Genomic DNA, 25472 nt, shown 5'->3' with positions numbered 1-25472 from the left:
CTGCCGGACCGCCTGTGACCACGCATGCTCGGCGTCTCATCTTCCGGGCTGCGCACCCTGCGTTTCCATAGCAGCATGTCCTACGGAAACTGAGCACGTGTGTAGAGCCTTGCCCATCATCTCTGGTTGGTTTTTTGTTGGGTTTTTTTTTTTCCTTTGTTGTTTTAAAGGGGACAAAAAAAAAAAAAAAAGACTCCATGACATCGACCTTGACCGCTGGCTGGCTGAATGGGCAGGTGTGAAAAGTTGCAGACCCAGAGCCACGTGCATTTGGGGACAATTGCTGTTTAAAACGTTGTTATGCCAAAAATCTTTCAGCGTGAACTGGGAACCGTGTCAGGTATTCCACGTGAACGTGTGTGAGGTTTGAAGACCGTGATAAACTGGCAGAAAACTCCAGCGGTGTAGCCTCAGACCACAGAGTTAGTTGCTGTATTTGAAAGGGAGCTGAGTGGACGTGGTGTCTCCTGCAAACCCCAAACCTAAAACCTGTGCCACCTTCGGGAACTGAACTGTGGACTCAAGGAGTCAAGGCAGGGCTGGCCCTCAGTAGCTGCAGGGAGCTGCTGTGCAACTTATTTGTAAGAAGGACTTGAACTTTTTTTTTTTATGGCTAGAGTTGTAGTCAGAAAAACGGAAAGGGCTTGATGTTTGCTTTGCAAAGGGGATTTTCCAACCTTTGAAGGGCATTTGTGGTTGTGCTGGGAGAGGTCTCACTTGAAGGACTTGAATGCATTTGTTTTTTTGAAAGCCACTTAAAGTAGATTTCTGAAGGAGTTCACTGAGCTTTCTTAGTAAATCTCTTGTTAAATTACAAAAACATCAGGGTGAAATCCTATACTTCCATGTACATTACATGGCTTAAAAGTGAACAAACAAGCAAAAATTTTCAATTTTTTGCTTAGGCTGAACCCCAGAGTAGTTCAGAATTCATTGAGGGCTTCCAGGATCCACACACGGCTTCAGGCATGTGATCGGAGGGACAGCCAATGAAACCTATGCTTGTTGTAATAAGTTTAGCTTATTACCTGTGTAGTGTAGAGACTGCTAACGTTTCGTTCTCTTCTTAAATATTAGCTGAGTGTTGTAGTTACTGAAACAGTTTTATCCAGTTTCTGGAGGGCCGGTTAAGAAATACTTTCATTCGACTGAGACGCGGATGATCATTTGTACCAAAAGTTCTGTTAGGATCGACACAAGAACTTCGGCCGCCCTTTTAGCGAAGGCTGCTGAAACCCAGAGCACTTCTCAAGGTCCAAGGGATCCAGGGCTTGCTTGACACAGGATGTTCCCTTTTGTAGCCAGCCGTCCAGAAAGAAAAGGTTTACCTTTGTTTCCATCTAATACTGGGAAGTCTGGTTGCAGTTCAAGGGCGACTTCTTCGAGCGCCACACATGGGTGAGTCTGGAGTTCAAGGGGTAGGAAACCTGGAAGACTTTGTCCTGGGGGATACCCAGTGCTTTGTGGAACCTGCCTTGAGGAAATAGTAACGGGGCTGAAAGGATGTGTTGTTTTCCTGTAGTTTCTGTCTGATCAACCTTGGTACAAAGACTTTTTTGCAGAGATATAGAAGCAAGGACTTGGGCCCCCTGCCCAGTGAGGTCACAGAGCCCAGGCCTTTGTCAGTTTGCCAGACTTTTCTTGCTATCGTATAAAAGTACAGAATTAGGAACCGCTGGTTTCCAAGAGCAAAGGGATACCCGTCTGATGGAGGGTCCTCTAGCCTGCTTGCTTTCTTTTTGTAACCTCATACTTCCTCTGGCCCTCCTATGCTTGTTTAACTTTATGGGCCCCACCCCTTCTGGGAGCCGATGGAGCCTGGTGAGTTTGCAACAAGCACCATACAGTGGTTCAAGTCAGCCGGTCCTTCGTGCTCGTCCCAGCCTGTCTGTGTGGACTGGCCAGGCTGGTGGCTCGCCCCGGGAGGGCGGGCAGCATGCAGAGCTTCTGCATGACTTCTGTGTTTACACAGCTGCATCGGGCATTGCCGTTTCTCCCCCCACGAAATGGCATAGAAGGTTTCTCACGTGGGATGCCAGCCACCAAGCAGCACCCAACTCTTCAGGCCGATATGTTGGGGGAGTCCCGCGTTCGTAATTTTTTTTTTTAAAACAAACACCAAAGGAAGCTGTGGAAAGGAGCTGCCACTCCCCAAAAGTTTGAGCAGAGAGGGCTGTCACATAAAGCATTCACTACCACCCTCTTGGAGCACAGACATTGGTTTTTCACAAGCCAGCTCTGTCAGGAGAGGGGAGGAGCTGATAGGAGCAGGTGTTTCAGGTGAGCCGAAAGGATGCCTGTCCGTTCCTCGCGTTGCTGGCTCACCGGGGGGGGGGGGGGGGGGGGGGGATGGGGGGGGGACACCTATTTGGTGGAAGCAAGCTGTGGCCTGCATCTCTGGCCCTGAAGGAAGCGCAAGTTCTCCCCATCTTTTCCTCTGCCCTGCTCTGCATCCCCATCTATTCTGCTGGCTCACCAGTGGCTTCCAGAAAGCGTTACCTCGCTCCCTGTCGGCACTGGGGGCCGGGGAGGCCGTCTCCCCACTGTTCTGGCCTTAACTGCGAGTTAGGGCTCCTGTCCTCAAAGCCCTTTTGGATCAAGGAGGCAAATATCTGTGCGTTTAGGCACATTGGTCTGAGCTGTCGCTCTCACTCATCCTCCAAAGGGGAGCTTCACATTGCCAGAGGGGAAGAACCACGACCTCCACTGGCTTCTAAGGTGCTAGGGAAGGTTCCAAGGTCCTCGGTTCCCATCTTCTGTCCAGCTTCATGGCCGCGGGTTGCGGGACTGCTGACTTCTCTGTTCTGTGATTGATTTCCTGCCCGATGCTTCTGTTTCATTCCTGATCCTTTCTACTATGCATTTTCCTTTTATCAGGTGTACAAAGTTAAATACTGTGTATTTATCACTTAAAAAGACATGAACCTAAGAGAAAAATAAGCCTTTGGTGTTTTTCCACAGATGTTTAAGCCGTCTCTGTAAACTTGAAATAAACAGACAGCCAAATGGTGCAAAGCCAGGCCTCCCTGGGACTTTTCTTTCTTTTTATTTTATTTTTTTAATTAAGTGAGAAGTGGGGAGGAAGAGACACAGACTCCCCCAAGGACCTGACCAGGATCCACCTGGCAAGCCCACTAGAGAGCAGTGCTCTGCCCATGTTTGGTTGCTCAACACCCGGGCTGTTTTAGTGTCTGAGGTAGTGGCCATGGAGACATCCTCAGTACCTAGGTCAACTTGCTTGAATTATTCAAGCTGTGGAAGGGGGGGGGGGGTAGAGAGGGGGAGGGGTAGAGAAGCAGATAGTTGCTTCTCCTGTGTGCCCTGACCGGAAATTGAACCCGGGACTTCCACAGGCCAAGCCGACGCTCTACCGCTAAGCCAACCAGCCGGGGAGGACTTTTCTGTTGGTCCTTAAGTCAGCGCTCTCCATGACTTCTGTCCTTATGTCTGTGTTTCCTCCTTAGGTCAATGGTGGGATCACCAAGTCAGGGCTAATGTGTCTAGTGTTACATTATTCATCCCTAATGTGAGCATGTCCTAGTGTCTTGTTCCAAGTGTGGTCCCCAGACCAGCAGCATCAGCACCTGGGAACAGGTTAGAAAGGCAGATTCCCAGGCCTCACCTCAGTAGGCTGCCCTGGTGGCGCATCTCAAGCTCAGCTAAAGTTGGAGGAGCATGGCTCTTGCAGGCAGGTACATTGCTCAATTCTTCTGGGGGAGACCAAACAGGTGAGCAGCGGTTTTAATCAGACATGGACCACTCCCTGTGGATAGTCACAAGGTAGGTGTGAACCCCAGTTTATGGATCATCTGTAAACAGGCTCAGGAAAGCTCAGTCGGTCATCCAGGGGCTTTGCCCGGGATTGTAAGCGAAGTCAGCGTTTCACCATGCCTCCAGGGTTGCCAGCCTCTGTGGCGTCTGGAGACTGTTTCAGGATGGATGGTTTCTACGGAAGAGCAGCTGAGGGCGCCCTGTGTTCCAGCTATGGATCTAGCCCACAGCATTGCTGGACGGGCTCCCTGCGTTCCAGCTGTGGATCTAGCCCACGGCATTGCTGGACGGGCTCCCTGCTTTCCAGCTGTGGATCTAGCCCACGGCATTGCTGGACGGGCTCTGCACCTCAGTGTCCTGATAACAAAGGATGGCAGATGAAGTCTGCAAGAGGCCTGTCCCATTGCTGCAGAAATCCAACGTTGAAATACCGGCCTCTGATGAAGGGTCCAGAGCAGGCGTTCCTATTAAAGATCCCTCTGAGAAGCTGATGAAAGCTAAGAGAATGCACACAGGCGCCTCACTTTGCCAACTTTTGGAGGTCCCAGAGACTACCGGAAGCCCATCCCTGGATGCAAGGACCCCTACTTACGAGGCAGCACCCACAAGTGAGGATGCAGCCGAATGCAAGGTGACTCTGCTGAATGACACGAGCGATGCCGCCCGTGGCTCCTCTCTCTCACCCAGCTGGTCTGAGCACTCTCTTAGAAAAAAGGGGAGACCAAAAGGAGTCTCCTCCACTCCCTGTAACCGTCACTCAGCCGGCAAGGGAAGAAGCCATTCCTAAAAATGCCAGCTCCATTTGAGCCATGAGGTTCAAGCAGGTGTTTTTCAAAAAAAGGCAGCATGAACCAGAACATTTTCAAAGGGGTTGAGTAAATTTTTTTTACCCCCAAAGCAAGAAAAGCCCAGGTGTGAGTCATTTATCCAGCAGAAGCAGAGCGCTTTTAAAATAAAATGTTCTGGCCCCGGCCAGTTGGCTCAGTGGTAGAGTGTCAGCCTGGCGTGCAGGAGTCCCGGGGTCGATTTCCGGCCAGGGCACACAGGAGAGGCGCCCATCTGCTTCTCCACCCCTCCCCCTTTCCTTCCTCTCTGTCTCTCTCTCTCTTCCGCTCCCGCAGCCGAGGCTCCATTGGAGCAAAGATGGCCCAGGCGCTGGGGATGGCTCCTTGGCCTCTGCTCCAGGCGCTAGAGTGGCTCTGGTCTCGACAGAGTGATGCCCCGGATGGGCAGAGCATCGCCCCCTGGTGGGCGTGCCAGGTGGATCCCGGTCAGGCACATGCGGGAGTCTGTCTGACTGCCTCCCCGTTTCCAGCTTCAGAAAAATACAAAAAAAAATAATAAAAATAATAAAATGTTCCTTTAATACTTGGAAATGAATTCAAGCCAAGGGGGAGGGCCTGCTGCTTTCTGTAGGGAGATCCTGAACACCTAATGCAGAATTAAAGTGGTGTGAAGGCTGAGCTAGAAATAGCTTCATTAACATTTCAAACCCGTGGCGAGGTGCTTGGAGGTGGTGCTGTTATTGGTTGGAATCTTCTGGAAAGCAAGTGGGGAAGTGGGGGCGGATAAGCCCGTTTTCATGTTACCTAAAACTGCATTCCTCCCTCTTGAGTGTATGGAATACCATCGTTTTGGTCAGATGTAAGCACAGGCCAGGCGAGCCGTCGCTACGGACAAGAAATGTGCACTCGGGAAGAACACAACCTAATGAAGATCGAGTTTCTTAGGAACTCGAGGAGAAAGTGAAAGCAGGAAAGATGCCGACGCCTGGTAGCGTGCTTTTGGGAGCCTCCTCAGAGAACAGTGAGCTGGAACCACAAGTGGATTTCCGAGGGGATGGAAGGAATGTCCTGGCTCGTGCCGTGAAACCACACAGACAGAGATGAAGAAAATCACACTTGTTTTAATGTCTGGTCCTCAACCATCTCAACACACCTCTTCTCAAGAGAAGCACGAATTCCACCTCATGATCCCATGGACAAAGTCTGGTGGGGGAAGGGGACCGGCATCTCCCACCCACACCCGCAGCACACCCTGCCTCCAGTGACCGCACCCAGCTGTCCTGTGTGCCAGCCATGGGTAGAGCACAGAGCTGCTGGACCCATCTTGCAGGGCCCTGGGGAGGAGGCTGCCGAGGAATGCTGGCCCTGGAGAAGGCCCGGGTTCTGCAGCCACAGCAGCGCACTGCCCTTGGGCCACAGCCCGCTGAAAGAACAGTACCCCCTGCAGGCTGGTGTACGATGCACGTGCTATCACACAAAACACGGGATCAGCGGGCCACCCTGAGGTCCCTGTGGAGTGCAGACTGACTCAGAGGCTCGAACTTTCTCTGGGATGCCATGCGGGCCTCTTCTCCCTTCTCTTTGCTTTCCACTGGGCTCTGATGAGGGCTGTTGGGAGCCCGAGGGAGGGGCAGGCGTCACTGGTCCCTCTCAGTGTCAGAACCCTGAGAAGAACCATATGCTCATTAATCACTGTGCTTACAGATAAGGGTGCACCCACCCCACGCTGTCCTCCTGCAGGCCTGGGGCATCCGGGGTGGTGTGGGTCAGGTGCATCTTCCTGAGGACCTGGGACAGCCCTTCCCAACTGCACGTACTGAAGCTGGTCCCAGGGCAGCAGTCTCGGAGCATGGTACCCGACTCCTGCTCTGCAAGGTGCATCTACGTAGTGTGCAGACGTCACTTTTCTCATAATATCCATGTGTTGTTATCATAACTAACCTGAGATGTCATTAGTTACAATAGGCTAGGTTTTAAAGCAGGGGTCGGGAAACTTTTTGGCTGAGAGAGCCATGAATGCCACATATTTTAAAATGTAATTCCGTGAGAGCCACCAATGACCTGTGTATGTTCCGCAATATCCAATAAAAATTTGGTATTGTGCCTGACCTGTGGTGGCGCAGTGGATAAAGCATCGACCTGGAAATGCTGAGGTTGCCAGTTTGAAACCCTGGGCTTGCCTGGTCAAGGCAAATATGGGAGTTGATGCTTCCAGCTCCTCCCCCCTTCTCTTTCTCTGTCTCTCCTCTCTGTCTCTCTCTCTCTCTCTCTCTCTCCCTCTCCTCTCTAAAAAAAAAAGAATAAAAAAAAAATTTGGTTTGTCCTGGAGGACAGCTGTGATTGGCTCCAGCCACTCGCAACCATGAACATGAGTGGTAGGAAATGAATGTATTGTAATACATGAGAATGTTTTATATTTTTAACATTATTTTTTTATTAAAGATTTGTCTGCGAGCCAGATGCAGCCGTCAAAAGAGCCACATCTAGCCCTGGCCGGTTGGCTCAGCGGTAGAGCGTCGGCCTGGCGTGCGGGGGACCCAGGTTCGATTCCCGGCCAGGGCACATAGGAGAAGCGCCCATTTGCTTCTCCATCCCCCACCCTCCTTTCTCTCTGTCTCTCTCTTCCCCTCCTGCAGCCAAGGCTCCATTGGAGCAAAGATGACCCGGGCGCTGGGGATGGCTCCTTGGCCTCTGCCCCAGGCGCTAGAGTGGCTCTGGTCGCAGCAGAGCGACCCCCCGGAAGGGCAGAGTATCACCCCCTGGTGGGCAGAGTGTGGCCCCTGGTGGGCATGCTGGGTGGATCCCAGTCGGGCGCATGCGGGAGTCTGTCTGACTGTCTCTTCCCGTTTCCAGCTTCATAAAAATACAAAAAAAAAAAAAAAAAAAGCCACATCTGACTCGCGAGCTATAGGTTCCTGACCCGTTTTAAAGAGTGAGTCCATGTGAAGTAAGTCCTAGCACAGATGGTCTAGGAAAGGAGCGGATGATGAGGGTGGCGTGTGGTGACCTGGGTGGATGGCACACTGAGACGGCGCCAGCCTTTGTGCCCGGGCCTTGCTAGGACAGACCCCGCATTCAGGGTCGTCACCGTGGCTATAGGAGGCTGACAAGGTAAGACGCCTGGACATTCCTCCTCGCTGAGTTCAGGAGGTGGCCTACCTGCTCGGAGTCTTCCACGTATTTATATTTCTTGTCCCGATAGTAGTATTTTTTCTTCATGCAGTAGAGGACGATGACGTCACACAGCACTGTTGTCTGAAAGGAGAGCCAGGCTGTGTTAATCTGGAGAAGGCTAGGCCCGGAGGGGCGGTCCTCAGAAAAGGGATGTGGAGGCAGGGATGGGGGGGGGGGACCCGGCCCTTAGCTGAGGGGCTGGACTGCCATGCTACTGACTGCTGAGGAGGGCCCAGCCCTGGGGGTGAGCAGAGAGACCTACTTACTCACCACCCCTAAGAGTGCCAAGCCGGAGCCAATGTTGATCATGGTTGGGATGATGTCAAATTTCCCAGCCTGCACGTGACAGGAGAAAAAGAAAAAAGAGGTGTGGTAGGGGTGGGTAAGGGCTGGTAAAGCGTGGGGAGAGGACCCCTCGACCCTGGCAAGAGTGCTGACGGGGTCCTGAGTGAGCTGGTGACCAGGCTACCTTTCCAAACACGACGACGTCGAAGCGGATGCCATAGGCCTTGGTGAGTGTGCGGTGCTCGGTGCCCGTCAGGTCACTGTAGTACTTGGCGAACCTGGGGAGAGGAAGCCAGGTGAGAGGGAAAGGCACAGGGTAGGGAGACAGAGGCTGATTTATCCTCCAGACCCCGGGCCCTGGGCCCTGGATGTTACAGCCGACCCTCCACCCCACGGCCTTGCAGACTTGACACTGGCCTAAGGTTTGCTCTAAGATGACCTTGAGCACCTCAGGGCCCCTCCCAGCTCATGTGGGACGCAGTGGGAGCCAGCCTATTGACAAAGAGGGCGCCAGGGTCCACCAGGCCCATGGAGAGCTCCCTGCTCTGTTATCACTGTTGCCTCCGATGTCTTAAACTAGAACCTCTTGCTCTGAATGTCCTTCCTCCTGGCAGTGGACCCACTGGCCTCTCTCAAGGACTCTGGCCACTAATAGCATGGAGCCAGCCAGCAGCTACCTCCGGGACAGAAAAACTGGTCCTGAACCTCACAGCGTCAGCACTGGCCTTTTTTTCTTAAAGAACCAGTGATCTGCCGATGGATGAATGGCTAAATGTGGTACATCCACACAATTGGGATATTATTTGGCCATGAAAAGAGACGAAGTATTAATAAATGCTACAACATGGATAAATTTTTTTAAATTCATTTTAGAGAGGAGAGAGAGAGAGAGAGAAGGGGGGAGGAGCAGGAAGCATCAACTCCCATATGTGCCTTGACCAGGCAAGCCCAGGGTTTCGAACCGGCAACCTCAGCATTTCCAGGTCAACGCTTTATCCACTGCGCCACCACAGGTCAAGCCTACATGGATAAATCTTGAAAACAAACAAAACAAAACATGATGCGAATTGAAAGAAGCCAGACACAGAAGACCACACATTGACTAAGTCCAGAATGGGCAAATGCAGAGAGACAGAAAGGAGATGAGACCAGAGGCTGCCAGGGACTGGCAGAAGGAGGATAGAGGGTGCAGGTGACGGAAATGTTTCTGAGGTGATGAAGATGTTCTAAAAGTGACTATGGTAATAGTTGCACAACTCTGTGAATGTACTAAATAAAAAGAGCTGTCGTCTACACTCTAAATGGGTGGACTGTGTGATATGTGAACTATGTCTCAGTAAAGCCTTTTTAAAAAAAAAACACAAAGGGAAATGACTGGGGGAGAACCACAGAGATGTGGCACCGTGTGCTGCCGTTTTATACAGGGGTCCACCAGCACCTAAACTCTTGGCCCGTGATCTGTCTCCATGTCACGGTCTAGGCAGGAAGTGGGGTGTCCTTGTGAGGGTCCCATTGGCTTGTCTTTGTTCTGGAGTTCCAACCCAGTGGTTCCTACAAGAATTGTGTAAGAGTAGAGATGGAGAATAATCTAACTCCCTTACTGGCAAGAAATTCAAACATCTGCCCTCTCAGTGAGCCAGATGGTTTCCAAAGACAGCAGATCTGGTCTGCGTTGGATTCCACATGTCACCACTAGGGGGAGACAAGTGCAACATAAAAGCACCACTGACCCACTCAGGTGGGCCCCCTCCTACAGCTTATTGTTAATAGTGGCTACTTGTGTGCAAGATGCAAGGAAGGGCATGTGAAAACATACATGGTTGCTGATTTTACTGCCTCAGGAAAGTGGCAACATGACCCTGATCCCTTGGCCTTCTCATCAGATTATTAGCTGTGTACTGGGTTGAACAATATCCTCCAAAACTCATGTGAAACCTGTGAATGTGTGACTGTACTTGGAAAAAGGATCTTTGCCGATGCCATTAGTTAGGATGGGGACATACTGACTTAAGGTGAAATCAATATGACTGCTATCTTGATAAGAAGAGGCGAGAACACGGAGAGACACAGACACAGGGAAGAAGGCCATGTGACGACAAAGGCATAGATTGGAGTGATGTGTCTACCAGCCACGGAACACCAAGGACTGTTGAGAGCCACAGGCTGGAAGAGGCAAGGAATGAGCCTGGCCCTGCTGACACCTGATTTGGGGCTTCTACCCTCCAGAACCGTGAGAATCCATTCCTGTTTCCAGCCACCCAGTTAGCATGTTTTGGCAGCCCTAGGAAACCAGAGGACCGCACTTCCAGCAGAGAAACACCAGCGAAGGCCCATCCTGAGGCTAGCCCTGTGTCCTCTGCATGCTGGAGATGCTGAGGCCGACTCGGTCTTTCAGAAACCAATTTCTGGGTGCAAGGTAGGCTTATATGCCCCTTCCCCCATTCACTTTCCAGAAGTTTCCAACCAAAGGCAGCGCCCACCTCCACCTACTTCCAGCCTCTGGACTAGAGGATCACAAGCTCATCCACTCCTCAAAATGAGTGAGCGAGGTCCCAGCAGAGGCCGGCCTGAGAAAGCTCAGGCGGCCAGCCTCTCTTGGCTACTCTGTAAACCGTCTTAATGTGTTTCTTGAGGCAAGAAAGGGCAAGGAGGGCTCTCTCACGGGCCAGGATGCCCCAGGCACAGGGCCCCGCTCAGAGCATTCTCCCTGGCGCACGATCCTACCTGCCCTTGGCGGCCGTCGGAGTGCTGGTCTTCGGTGGGCGTGGATGTCCCCACCAGGGAATGATCCAGCCACCCCACACACACACACACACACACACACACGAGAAACAGGGCCCACGCACCTGAAGTTGTAGCCAGGGGACACGTTGTGGTCCAGGTCTCGGGTGTCCAGGCGGCGGAAGGAATACTTGGGCAGGCAGAGGGTGGCCGCTCTGTCGAGGTTGCAGTTCCATTTGATCTGGATGCCCATGATGCCTCCCTGTGGGTTGCAAGCAGAGATGGAACGAGCTTCTCTTTGAGCCCGTTCTAGAACGAGACCTGTCGGAGGCTGTGTTAGACAAGCCAGGGCCGGCGCTTACCTCCACGGCCATGTCCTGGAAGCTGTGCCCTGCGTTCTCTACTATTTTGCCAAGACGGAATATGGGGCAGAAGGGATCCGTCACAGCATCATAAATGCACGACTTGAGGTAGGTAGTGGTGATGTTTGGAAGGATGTTCCTCCTGAAGTCGGGAAGAAGCACAAAACGGAAGTGAGCAAAATCTCAGAAAAGGGGCTGGATGCTTCTCCAAGATGTGGCTGAACCCACACAGCTGGCCACCACTTACTTGCTGAAGTTAAATTTGGGATACCAGATGTTGTTCTTAACCAAAAGGGTGAAGTTTTCCGCAGCCTTTAAAAAAGCAGGTCTGAGAAAAATTATAACACATTGTTAATTATATTGTTATTGTTAATGTAAGTATAAATATATGTATACTCACATACCAATGTGATATTTTTTATAAGCATATATACACACATCTTAAAAGGTCATTTTGACAAAAAAAGAAAAAGTGAGACATTTCTAGCATCTTCTACTCTTCTCTGCATAAACACCAGGGTAAGAGAGGAGGCTGCAGACCAAGCCCTAAGGGGCCTTCCTCTCCTGGCCTCTCAACCAAGGTGGCGGGGATTGAAGACACCACGAAGGGGTGTGAAGGACCCGCAAAGGTGGGAAGCGCCCAGTGGCCTCCCTGGAATTCTCTCCCTATTCCATGCTGGTGCTTGCTGCCTGCAGGGAAATGCTCTGGAAATCTGGTCTTTACAAAAGTCAAAGCAAAGGTCAATCCACCTGTAGGCTGGATCCTGACCTCTCAAAGATACACAAAAAGTGGAGTCCTCTGGCTCACAGCCTCTTCTCACAAGTGCCACGTCAGCTCCTGGCTGGCAGTATGAGTAGTATGCGTCCCTAAGGGGACCTTGCTTCTTGGATGGATTCCCATTGGGAGGATCCGGCCCCGTAGGCTGGCCCCTCTGTGGGGGCGGCCTCCCCAAATCCAGATGGAATCTTTGAAAATATAAACAGTAGTCTTCCCAGTCCTGAGACAGGCGCAAGGCCAATGACAAGGCGACACAGTGAGAGCTGAGCCTGCCTCCGCTGCTGACGACCTTGACCAACATACATTTCTGGGGGCCTCAAACTCCCTCATCCCTGTATCGGGGGGGATTACATCAGGGTTTTTCAAACTTTTGTCATTCCCTATACCATAACTTTCCCTACCTCTGTGCATCTCAGAGGCAATACTTTCAGTGGCATTCGGTTCATTTATCGTGTTGTACAACCATCACCTCCATCTAGTCCCAGAACAGTCATCACCCTATAACAGTAGTGGTTCTCAACCTGTGGGTCGCGACCCCGGCGGGGGTTGAACAACCAAAACACAGGGGTCGCCTAAAGCCATCGGAAATACAGGTTGAGAACCGCTGCCCTATAAGGAAACTCCACACCTATTAAGTAGTTAGTATCTAGTCTCTTTTCTGCTCGGCCCCTGGGAACCAGCAAGAACTATTTTCTGTCTCTGAGGTTTGTCTGTTCCGGATATTTCACATGAATGGATGTTTCATATGTGGTCCTTTGTGTCTAGCTTTCACTTGGCATGATGTTTTCGAGGCTCTTCCATGCTGGAGCACAGGCCAGAACATCATTGCTTCTTAGGGCCGGATAACATGCCACCGTGTAAATGGACCACAGTCTGTCTCTTCGTCTGTTGTTTTCACCTTTGGGATCAGCCATTCATTGGGAAATAAAACTTGCAACTGTGGCCATAAAAAACATCCTTTGCCACAAGTTAGAGGTCACTGTTTAACAAAGTCAAACAATGTTACTAAAAATACAGTTACCATTATTGTCTGTGGCTTGTTCTTTGTGAGAAATGGACTTAAGGCAGCTGAGAACTGTTTCCTGTCCATTTATCTGCCTCTGACAGAATCTTAACACAAATAAGGCATTTGCTCTCTTATCATGACAACGCTGTGACCCACCTCGACATTGATGGCTGCTGCCCTTCGGCAGCAGGTGGCGGTTGAGAGCCGCCATTCCAGGCGTCAAGAGCACAAAGCCACAACACGAAGGCTTCGCTCACTCCCCTGCCGCTGTCCCGTGGGCCCAAAAACCCGAGCTCAGGGCCCGTCCTTCCCTTGGTCACAACTCACTTTGGCACGTGAGCGTCATCCTCCACCGGGCACCAGGCTGCCACCTCGCACGTCTTCACAGTCCCGTTGAAGGGCACGCACCTCCCTGTCGCCACTCCTGCAGGGGCGAGGGGAACCCAGGTCCACAGCTGGTCTCCTGTTTTCTACTTCTGTGAAGCAGAGAGTGGAAGGCCCACCATGGCGTCCTATGAAGTCAGCCTTGAGCTCATCCAACTCTGGGATTTAGACAGTGTCCAAAAATTGGGATTGGAGGAAAATGGTTGCCTAATTCCTAGGCACATCTCTGCTTTGCTATTGCAGGGCTGGGTGATGCCAAGCCACACCACAGGGCAAGATCTGGGATGGCCTCTGGGGTGTGGATGACAGAGGTGACTGTCAAGGGGGTCACAGGACCTCAATCTGGACACCAGGCTCCCTGTGAGTCATGAAGTTGTTGGGGAATGTGGGGGACAAGGAGCCCCACAGGGGAGGTGATGTGGTCGGGGGCCGTCCTCCCCAGGCTGAGGGGATACAGTCACAGGTTCATACCATTGCTGTGGGTGCCTGCAGAGCCAGCACGACAGTCGGCATCTGACTCACACACAGTCGTCTTATCCGGAATCTGAATAAAGGAGTGAAAACGGGTTCCACGGGGCCAGCCTCGCACACAGTGGGTCAGGGGTGGAGAGGGGGGCAGGAGGTGCCAGGCTCTTCCCTACCTCAGGGCAGAGACCTTGGGTCTGGTTCATGGTGACAATCATGTTGGTCATGATAAAAATGGAGTTCTCCTCCTGTAGAAGGGACAGAAGGGAGGGAGCCGTATTACCTTCAGAGGAGCCCAGCAGAGCTGCAAAGAAAGCCAGATGCTCATTTAACAAGACGGTACCTTTCATTTCTCCAGAAAACAATTTTATTAAAAAAGAAAAGATCTTAGTGCCTGGCCAGTTGGCTCAGTGGTAGAGTGTCGGCCTGGTGTGCAGAAGTCCTGGGTTTGATTCCCAGCCAGGGCACACAGGAGAAGCGCTCATCTGCTCCACCCCTCCCCCTCTCCTTCCTCTGTCTCTCTCTTCCCCTCCCGCAGCGAGGCTCCATTGGAGCAAAGATGGCCCGGCCCGGGTGCTGGGGATGGCTCCTTGGCCTCTGCCCCAGGCGCTAGAGTGGCTCTGGTCATGACAGAGTGACGCCCCCTGGTGGGCAGAGCGTCGCCCCCTGGTGGGCATGCTGGGTGGATCCCGGTCGGGCGCATGCGGGAGTCTGTCTGACTGTCTCTCCCCGTTTCCAGCTTCAGAAAAATACAAAAAAAAAGAAAAAAATCTTAGGGTCTCCCATTCTCTCCTCTGAGAGTTTACAATTTAACTGAAAACAGGGACTCAAACAAATATTTGTGTACTCATGTACATAGAAGGATTATTCACCATGTCCCAAAGGTGGGAACAACCCCAGCATCTGTTGACAGGTGAACGGATACACAGATTGCCGTCTATGCCTATAATGGAATATTACTCAGCCATGAAAAGGAGCGGAGCACTGACACCTGCTATATACAAGGTGGATGAACCTCGAGAACATGGTGCCAAGTGAGCGAAGCCAGACACAAGGGTCCCATACCATGCTATCCTGTTGATACGAAATGTCCAGGACAGGCAAAGCCACAGAGACGGGAAGCGGACTGGCGGTTGCTGTGGGGGGTGAGGGGGAAGGTGGAATAGCGTGACTGCTTAATGAGTATGGGGTTTCCTTTGAGGGTGATGGAAATGTGGAACCAGACTGAGGTGATGGAACACAACATCATGAATGTCTAACCGGCCACCGAATTCTCATTTTGAAATGGTTAATATCAATAGTATGATATGTGATGGTCACCTCAATTAAAAGAGAAGTCTATATAACCTAAAATGGTTCCTTAAATAAAGCTTGACTTATTGAGGGAAAAAGAGCCAACAAGTACTCCAAACATCCTTTGCCAACTGGATTACCTCAGAGGGACAACAAAAAAACACCCACAAACATTTAAAGGTATCAAATTTGGCTGGTTTTCTTCCCTAACCAGAATCTAAATAAATCAAACATTCCAGAGAAGACTCGGTCAGGGTCAGCAATCGACACTTCTCTCTTTGAGAAGGTTCTGTTTTCTCCAAATGATGAATTTATTCAAGTTTCTGAGAAATTTGAGAGCCATTTGTTGGGGACGAGACTAAAGAATTGCTGATCATGACCTCCTAGCACAGGAAGTAGAAGACAAAGGCCCCCAAGATTCTAGCTGGATCTTCCCCTCACTAGGCACTGCCGTTGGAAAAGGATGTGACCAGGCCTCGGCAGCACTTCTTGCTCCTGGGAAGGGCGGAGTTGGTGCTGATGGCCACCTGGATGATCCCAGTAACTGAGGTCTGCAGGCATTTCCTCTCCCAGGTCTGACAAAGTGGTGGAAGCTCTGGGAGTAGTTGGCGTCTTCCAAAAAAAACTCCAGAACAAGCCATGCTGGGAGGTAAGGAAATGGCCATAGGAGGAAGCATGAGGTGGTGGCAGAGAGCCCAGTCTCCCCGGGCACCTGCTCCCACTCCCGCCCCCGCCAGACTCCCAGGTATCCATAGGTCAAAATGCTTTCCGTGGTGTTGACAGAAGGCTGCCCCTCCACCTCTCCTGAGTTAGACGTGAACAATTCAATATGGTTTCCTTTCTAGTTCCTAGTGTTCATGTACGTTCAGGAAAACGTCAGGGTCAAGATGAGCCAAGCGAGTGCAATACAAACAGATGTTTGTGTTCCAACCTCTGAGAGGCAGAAGGGTGCCGTGGAAGCTCATGAGGAGAGCGTGGGGAGCTTGCTCGACCCCCAGATCTGAGAGGCAAGGTGAAGTAGCTGTGTGTTTCTTCCCACTGAAGGGCAGGAGCAAGGGCCCTATCCGTCCTTGGTTCCAATACACAGCCTGGGTGATGTCCCCAGAGCTTGCCAGGATGAGGCTGTGACTTAACAGGAAGCAGAGGTCTCTGCTGAGACAGTGCATGCCAACAGGACCAGCTGCCTCCAGCAACTGGGAACCCTGTTCCATTTTACTTCTATGGCTCCTTAGCTTTCTCTTCTCTCTGGGCACCCCACAACACCCATCTCTTGAGAAGGCAAGGGGAAAGTGAACACAGTTGAAGAAAGAGTTTCTAAAATCCTTGCAGAGCTCTGAGCCAAGAGTTGACAGCTTATCTGCATTTAGTCACTCTGGGCCACTCTAGTACATAAGCCATCTGGAGAGAGATGTTGGGGTTGGCTGTGTGGAGCATAGCCATTAGTGAGGCTAAAGAAAGTCAATATTTGACTTGGGAGTTTTGTGGGTTCACAGACTAGAAACTAGGGCGCTGTATCAAATAACTTTCTTCCTTCACCTTTATTCCTGATGGGATCCTGTGAGGGTGTGTCTGTTTACTTCTGATTGGCTTTTCATCTCTAGTTGCCGTTAAAGGTTTTAATGCAGTTTGAAAAGGTTCACCTTGTGGGTTTATAACCATAAAGCAAATACAAAACGTGGAATGGCGATGTTTCTACATGAATTTTCCCCCCAGGATTTAAGACGTTTGCCTTTTTACGTCTCAGGGCTTGAGGCAGACTGAGATGGCCATATGGAAAGTTTCCTGTGTTTAAGCCAGCCATGTTTTAAAGCTGAAGAAACATAGCTGATTGGATATTACCTCTTAGATAGCAAGCCAAAAGGAGATCTGTGTGTACTGACTGTTTGGACTAAAGCAATCTGTCTGGGCACTGGGGATGTTAGAACTCTGGCCATGCCAATGATTAATCAAGTACGCAAGTGTCAGCAAAGAGAAAGGAGGTAACTAGAGGCTTTAGTGTTAGACAGTCATCATGGACAGCATACCTGAGCTGGAATCACGTAATCAGCTACGTCCCAGATCCGGAATCCAAGTCTAGAAGTTTTGGTCACAGCCACGCCCTTGGCTTTGGTAGTAACTGAGCTGACCACAGAGTCCATTTCCTGGTAGCCCTTTTCCCACACAAACACCCACCTACAAAATAAAACAGGCCTCCTGAATTGCCATTAGGATTTGGTGAATGTGAATTGATACTGGGGAGCCTCTGCAGCCAGAGGCTGAAAGGACTGCGTTCATTAATTATGTGACTGCAAGAGCTGCTTAGCTTTGCAACGGTGGTGGTAGTGGGGGTTCCGCTTCTACTTCTGCAAAATAGGCATAACAGCACCTAAACCACAGGGTGATTTGTGGGAAATTAATGCTATTATGCAAGTAAAGCACTTACAGCACAGTGATTAGCACAGAGAAAAACGCTCAGTTAACGCTATCTTTCTTATTAGATATTTGAGCACTTTCAATGCACCATGACTTGCAGAATCACCAAGAGAGAATAAAAAGTATGGTGATAACGGTTACCACATGAGTGTTTTTAGGTGCCAGGCATTGATCTAAGCTCCTTATAGATGGTAACTAATTTATTCCTGACCCCTGTGTAAGACAAGTATTATTATCTCCATTGTACAGAGAAGGAAACGGAGACACAGAGAGGTTAAGGCATTTGCCCAAAGCTGCACAGCTAGTGAATGGCATCATCAGGATCTGACCTCAAGCCTTCTGCCTTTGAAGCCTCTTCTCTTGCCCTCTATGCTATACTCCTTCTAGAAAAGATACACCTTTCCAATGAGCTTTTTATAGTAACTTATTTTGTTCTCCAAGAATGCAAGTCACATGTACGCTTCTTTCCTTAATATCAGTCTGAATAATTAAAGGCTTCAGCACATAGTGGTCAGGACACCAGAAAACAGACTGAAGCCATCTGATCTCCGGTTCATGTCTCAGCTGTGCCATTCACCAGGCACAACTTTAGCCACGCTGCTTGACTTCTTTGTGCCTCAGTTTTTTCAGTCTGTAAGATGGGAATGATCACAGAACTTCACAGAATGGTTGTTGTGAGGTTCTATGAGTAAGTGCATGTCATATGCTTAGAACAATGTGAGTCGCCATCATAGGCTGAAATTGGCCAATACAGATTGACTCTTATTTTTTCTAGAATCAAGAGACGCTAGCATTCCTCTCTCCTTATAATTTCTAGATGCTGAAACTTCAGAAATCACTGGTTTCAGTTACTTATTTGTTGGTTTGTCTGATCTGACCAGTCTCCAAATTCATTTCCCATCCTAGACATGAGCTTTTCCCCTAACGAACCGTCTTCTTCAGTACTGCCAGGAATTCACCTGCAGTACAAGCTTTCACTTAATTCTAGTCAGACACACTGACGCTTAGGGCAGGAAAGTCACTATTTTACCACCAGTACAGTGAATTGCGAAAGAGACACAAAATATCACAATAATCATTATGTCATTTAACTGTTTCCTCATCATGTGACTGATAACAGCATTAGATAATTGATAAATGTAGGTTCAGTCTCTTTGAAAAAGGATTGCTATGGGTCACTAGGGAAAAAAGACCACAGTTTCATCAAGATGAACTGGATCAGGAAGTTAAGAGGTTTTTTTGTTTGTTTGTTTTTTTAAGGCCCTTAATTCGGATCCTGAGTCAGTTTTGATCATGGCAAGATGGATAAAAGCAAAGCACTTATTGCTTTTAAAAACCCTCATCAAGGTAGAAAACATGTCATAGGAATCCTAGAAAGCTGTACTGCTCAAAAGAAATATACACAAGCTACATATGTAATTTAAAAACTTCTAGTAGCCATGTTAAAAAATAAAGAGGTAAAACTACTTTTAATGATATATTTATGTAACCATATATTTTAAAGTTATCAATATAATATACATTAGTATGATATTCCACTGAGTTGGGGTTTTTTTGTACTATGCCTTTGAAATCTAGTGTGTATTTTACAGTGATAGCACATCTCATTTTGGAGTAGGAACATTTCAAGTGCTCAATAGCCACATGTGACTAGTAGCTACCATACTGTACAGTGCAGATATAGATATAGAATCCCCCCTGCATCTGCTGGGGATAAGGTCCCAGGTCTCTAGTGGATGCCTGAAACTGCGAGTAGTTTCCAAAACCTATTTATACTGTGTTCTTTCCTATACATACTTACAAACTAAGCACAATAGGAGATGAACAATAACTAATAAAATACAAGTATAACACCATACTGTGATCAAAGTTATGTGAACATGGTCACTCTCTTTCTGGTAACTGATCTGATAACTGAGACAGCTACTAAGTAACTACTGGGAAGGGATATGACTTAGCATGGAAACGCTGGACAAAGGGATGATCATGTCTGAAGTGGGATGGAGCAGGAAGCCTCAAGATTTCATTGCGCCATTGAGAATAGCATGCAATCTAAAACTTACAAGTTGGTTTTTTTCCCTGGAATTTTCCATTTAATATTTTCAGACCTTGGTAACAAAAACTGTGGCAAGTAAACCCGCGGATAAGGGGGACTAACTATATTATCTTCAGTCTAGAACTTCACAGATGCCGTAAAGTAGATGTAAATTGATCTCCATGGGAGCATCAAGAGCAAAGAGTAAAAAGCTGCATGAGTGCGGGATACTAAATCTTCTGGTCCAACCCAGCAGTGTGAGTTCAGTCAACCCGCTAGCTAGTATCGGTTCAAAACTGAAGGGTACATCACAATTACTGGGGGTGGTGAGGAGTTCACGGTGGGATGGATGAGACTTGAGTCCAAACCTGGGGGTGGGCTAGGTGGTTCTGCTGTAGAGTCCCTACCTGAAAAGCCATTTTATTGAATATTGTCAATCCTTAAGGCTGCTGGGCTGACAGATGTCAGAGCCTGAACCTGTCAGATGAGGTGAATTCCCTGAGCAATTAACAGATTCCAAGCCCCACCCCAGGTTACTTTAAAACAATTCCTCAGGGTAGGTCTTTCATGATCAGGTAGGTTTGGGAAACCCTTGGACACACCAGTCTCACACTTGGCTGCACCTCAGAATCAGGTCTGGGGAGGGCAGCCAGCCATTAGTATTTTTAAAAGATTCCCAACAGGTTCGATGTGCAGTTTGGGTACCGCTGCAGTAGGCCTTTTAAGACCAGAAATGACAAAGCAGATACCATCTGTCAGCTCGGCAGCTGTACCCACCATAACACCCCAGGTGTATCTTGAAAGCAGGCCCAGTTGGTAAATTAATTTCCACCTCCTCTCTCCAGTTTTATTAGCTTGTAAGGGCTGCATTCGGCTAAAATTAAACACTTGGTGAGGAATGATAGTGAGAACATATGTAAACAAAGAAGGCAGCATATGGAGACATGAGGCTAAGGCAGGTGCCAAAGTCCAGAAAACCGAAGGGAGCGAACTTTAAATGCCTTTTGAAAGTGTGACCCTCCACTATCTTGGATTACCACACGGAGCTAAGGGACAAAACCGGAAACCACAGACCCAAAAGGAACCAAGTGGAAATCCCAAACTCTGGCTTCTGTCAGCAGATCATCAGAATGGGAAGTGACTAACAAAGATTGAAAAGTTGAGGTAATGACCCCCGCCCCCAGTCACGGGACACCATGGAGCACGTCAGAATGACAAGAAGCAGGACAGGCGAGGAGGAAGGTCTAGCCAGGGTCTGCGCTTCCAACACCACAGGAAGGCAGTCTTCTGCCACGGGGCCTGGCCCAGAGCCCGTCCCCCGGGGCTACGGTCCGGGAGGGGTGTGTCGCCGGCCTCTGGTCGCGGACCCCACCGCGCCGCACCTGCAGGACGCCCACGCGGCTCCCCCGCGGGCCTAAGCCGAGAAGAGCAGGTGCACGGCCGGGCCCCCCAGGGGCCAGTGAGCCCCGGAACTTCGGGGGTCGCCTACCACGCCGCGCTCACCCAATGACGTAGGCCAGGATGAGCAGCTGCACGGCCCGGTTCATGATCCCCACTTTACGGCTGCGGATGAGCACGATGCGCGGCGTGTCGTACTCGAACAGGAAGGCCGCCAGCACGGAGCAGCAGCCCGCCATGGCCGCGCCCGCCGCCGCGCCGCCGGGGCTCCGCGCAGTGGGGCCCGCTGGCCGCTCTGCAGCCTCGCCGCGCGTGAGAGCCCCGCCCAGGAGGCCCGACCGGCCCGCCCGCGGCGCCGTCATCCGCGGGGGAGGGCCCGGAAGGAGGCGATGCGGCCCCCGGGGGCGGAGGCCAGGGGCTAGGCGGAGGCCAGGGGCTGGGCGGAAGGCGTCCGTCCCCTCGCCCTCGGGTATGGGGGGGGGGGCCGGGGAGGCCGGGGCCGGGGTGAGTGATCCCTTAGGTGGGCTGGGACCGTCTTAAGGGAGCTGAGACCTTCGGGAAGAGAGTGAACTTTCCCTGGGCAGGGAGTTACCCCCTCAGGGGACCTAGGCTTGGTCCTAGGTATTTAGTGACCCCCCTCAGGGGGTCCAGCCCCTACGAGCACCTGCGGGAGGGGCCCGCGGGGACAGCTTAGGTGAAAGGGCATCCCACCCCACCGAAGGTCCAAACTTCTGCTGCAGTGGGGGTGGGGGCGGGGGAACGGGGGCCGCTCTGCCTCCACCCCCACCCCCCCGGGGGTAAGGCCCAACTACTGGGTGCCCTAGGAGCCCTTGGCTGGAGCTACGCACCCTGTAAAATGTCCCGCCTGGCATTGAAGCTCGGCCCCATCTTACCCAGATCGAGATGCTTCCTTAGTTGCAGGACAGGAGAGAGCAGTCAGAGCCGGGGGCGGGGGTTCTGTGGCCATCCTTTCAACTGAGACAGTTCTGTCACTTTAGGAGAATTGGAAATTAGAAGGGAAATGGAGTAAACACCCACAGGCCCACTACTTGAACATACTCTTCCATGTTTGTGCATTCCCGTCAGGTATGTTTTACCTTTAGTTTCATTAATTGGTTCGGCAAGGGTTGATAAGCACCTTCCATATGCCAGGCACTGACCAGTGGTCAGAACAAGCCAGAACATCTTGCCTTCGTGAACTATAAATTCTGGCAGGTAACTGTATAGAAGCTTGTTTGTAATCATGATGAAGGTGCTTTTCATCCCCTGATTGACACTAACCGTTTTTACATGTCACTGCAGATGCAGTATATTGATCGTTTTAAAACTACCAGCTATTTCTTCCAGGGGGTATCCCATGATTTCCCTTACTGCTCTTCTCTGGTTGCTTCCAGTTTGTAGATCCTGTGCATAATATTTGATCCAATATTTCAGTTCATTTCTTGGATGTGAGATGTCCTAAGCCACACTACCTTGTTTTTCCAAATATAAAAAGTTGAATAATAAAATTTGCAACCTGAGACTAATATGATATTGAGGGTTGACTGTAATTAAAAATTGAAAAAAAAATTTTTTTTGAACAAAAAAGTGGAACACATAAAAAGATTTTGCAGAAAACAGCATCTGTGTCTAGAGACGGAATTGTTGAGTTAGAGGGAGGAACAAAGTTGTCACCTGCTTCAGTCCAGAGTGGTCCCAGGAAAAGATGGTGTGGGTTAAATGGGATTTTATTCATTCATTCAATGGATAGTTACTGAGGCGCTATTGTGTGTTTGGCAATGTTCTTGATGTGAGGATGAGCAGACAGATGACCTCTCTGCTGAAATGGAGCTTGGTGCAGTTGGGAGGGCTTACATTCTATGTGGGAAAGAAAACCCAGTCTCTGACTTCTCTCTGCATGGGGACTTAAAAACACTTTTCCTTAAGAGTCAAAACACATTTCCAGCTCTCGATAATTCTTTTTTTTTTTTTTTAACAGAGAGAGAGAGTCAGAGAGAGGGATAGACAGGGACAGACAGACAAGAACGGAGAGATGAGAAGCATCAATCATTAGTTTTTTGTTGCGCGTTGCAACACTTTAATTGTTCATTGATTGCTTTCTCATACGTGCCTTGACCGCAGGCCTTCAGCAGACTGAGTAACCCCTTGCTCAAGCCAGCGACCTTGGGCTCAAGCTGGTGATCTTTTGCTCAAACCAGACAAGCCCTCGCTCAAGCTGGTGACTTCGGGGTCTTTCGCATCCCAGTCCGATGCTCTATCCACTGTGCCACCACCTGGTCAGGCCCAGCTCTCGTTAATTCTTATCTCAGTGATGAGTTGGTCCCAACCTCACAAATACTGAATTTAAATGGTTTGCTTTCATTTTAGAACAGTCAGTTAAGAGAAGTGTAGAAGTACAAGTTTTACTAAATTACTAGTCTGTATTATATCCTTAGGCCCAACCAGAGAAGCTGATCCTGAAAACTGAATAGAAAAGAAGTTATTTCACTTATTCTTCTTGCCCTTAGGTTATCTTTTTTTTTTTTTTCCTGAAGTGAGAAGATGGGAGGCAGTCAGACAGACTACTACATGCACCCAACTAGGATCCACCGGCATGCCCACTAGGGGGCGATGCTCTGCCCATCTGGGCCATTGCTCCATTGCAACCAGAGCCATTCTAGCACCTGAGGCAGAGGCCATAGAGTCATCCTCAGCCCCCGGGGCCAACTTTGCTCCAATGGAGCCTTAGCTACAGGAGGGGAAGAGAGAGATAGAGAGAAAGGAGAAGGGGAAGGGCGGAGAAGCAGATGGGCGCTTCTGCTGTGTGCCCTGATTGGGAATTGAATCCAGGACTTCCACACGCTGGACCAATGCTCTACCACTGAGCCAACCAACCTGGGCAGGTTATCTCTTTTTAAAAATAGATTTATTGAGGTATAATTGACATACAATAAATTGTACATGTTTAAAATGTAGAATTTGATACGTTTGATATAGGTATACACCCATAAAACCGTCACCACAGTCAAGATAGTAAATATATCCAATGTACTGGCTAGCATAACCACAGTGTATGTAAAGAAAAGTAACTAATGATTACAGTTGAGGCTTTTCACATACACACATTTCAACCACATTCAGTTGTGTATTTGTTGTCATATACTTTACTGACTATAGCCAGTTATTGAACAACCTAGAGAATTTAGTTTAATAAGAAATAAGATTTAGTTTAAAAAATAAGGTGCTAAGACAATTCAGTGAGTAGGAATAGTCCTCAACGAATGGTGCTGGAACTATTGACTATCCACATGCAAAAGGATGAAGTTGGACCCCTATCTCCTACCATGTATAAAAATTAACTCAAAATGGATCAAAGACCTAAACATAAGAGCTAAAACTATTAAAACTCAGATGGAAACATAGGTGTAAATCAGGGGTCGGGAACCTATGGCTAGCAAGGCAGATGTGGCTCTTGATGGCTGTATCTGGCTTGCAGACAAATCTTTTCTTTTTTTAGTTTTTTTTATTTTTATTTTCTTTTTTTTTACAGAGACAGAGAGTGAGTCAAAGAGAGGGATAGACAGGGACAGACAGACAGGAACAGAGAGAAATGAGAAGCATCAATCATTAGTTTTTCATTGCTCATTGCAACACCTTAGTTGTTCATTGATTGCTTTCTCATATGCGCCTTGACCGCGGGCCTTCAGCAGACCGAGTAACCCCTTGCTGGAGCCAGCGACCTTGGGTTCAAGCTGGTGGGCTTTTTGCTCAAATCAGATGAGCCCGCGCTCAAGCTGGCGACCTCGGGGTCTCGAACCTGGGTCCTCTGCATCCTAGTCTGATGCTCTATCCACTGCACCACCGCCTGGTCAGGCCAGACAAATCTTTAATTAAAAAAATGTTAAAAATATAAAACATTCTCATGTATTACAATCCATTTGTTTCCTACCGCTCATGTTCATGGTTGCAGGTGGCTGGAGCCAATCACAGCTGCCCTCTGGGACAACACCAAATTTGTATTGGATAATGCGTAACATACACGAGTCATTGTATGGCTCTCAGGGAATTACATTCAGCCTGACCAGGCGGTGGTGCAGTGGATAGAGCATCGAACTGGGATGCGGAGGACCAAGGTTCTAGACCCCAAGGTTGCCAGCTTGAACGCGGGCTTATCCGGCTTGAGCAAAAAAAAAAAAAAAAAAAAAACTCATCAGCTTGGACCCAAGGTTGCTGGCTCGAGCAAGGGGTTTCTCGGTCTGCTGAAGGCCCGCGGTCAAGGCACATATGAGAGAGCAATCAATGAACCACTAAGGTGTCACAACGAAAAACTGATGATTGATGCTTCTCATCTCTCTTCGTTCCTGTCTGTCTGTCCCTATCGATTCCTCTCTCTGACTCTCTCTCTGTCCCTGTAAAAAAAATAAAAAAAGAAAAAGAAAATAAATAAATATGGTGTCCATGGCTCTCTCAGCCAAAAAGGTTCCGACCCCTGGTGTAAGTCATTGGGACCTGGGATTAAGCAGTCCTAGGTCCTAGTTTCTTTTTAGATATGACACCTAAAGCTCAGGTGTCAAAAGGAAAAAAGATAAATTGGACTTCATCAACATTAAAATGTTTATGGTTC

General features: G+C 49.4%; 1 protein-coding gene across 2 annotated transcripts; it reads right to left on the bottom strand.

The window, feature by feature from the left end:
• Positions 1-5657: 5657 nt before the first annotated feature.
• P2RX4 (purinergic receptor P2X 4) lies at positions 5658-21210 on the bottom strand. Of its 2 annotated transcripts, none has more exons than XM_066260617.1 (12): positions 20975-21210; positions 17049-17196; positions 13908-13979; positions 13738-13810; positions 13210-13306; positions 11346-11426; positions 11099-11240; positions 10862-10998; positions 8200-8293; positions 8001-8066; positions 7716-7811; positions 5658-6220 (listed from the first exon to the last, which is right to left on the bottom strand). In XM_066260617.1, the coding sequence occupies exons 1-12, from the start codon at positions 21106-21108 to the stop codon at positions 6194-6196; spliced, it is 1167 nt and encodes a 388-aa protein (XP_066116714.1). In that variant the 5' UTR covers positions 21109-21210; the 3' UTR covers positions 5658-6193. The 2 variants fall into 2 exon arrangements, with proteins under 2 accessions (XP_066116714.1, XP_066116716.1); XM_066260619.1 differs by lacking the exon at positions 20975-21210 and adding an exon at positions 20854-20873.
• Between the last annotated feature and the right edge of the window lie 4262 nt (positions 21211-25472).

Source organism: Saccopteryx bilineata, chromosome 2 (assembly GCF_036850765.1).
Source record: "Saccopteryx bilineata isolate mSacBil1 chromosome 2, mSacBil1_pri_phased_curated, whole genome shotgun sequence".
NCBI lineage: Eukaryota > Metazoa > Chordata > Mammalia > Chiroptera > Emballonuridae > Saccopteryx > Saccopteryx bilineata.
This window is presented reverse-complemented; position numbering and strand designations above follow the sequence as displayed.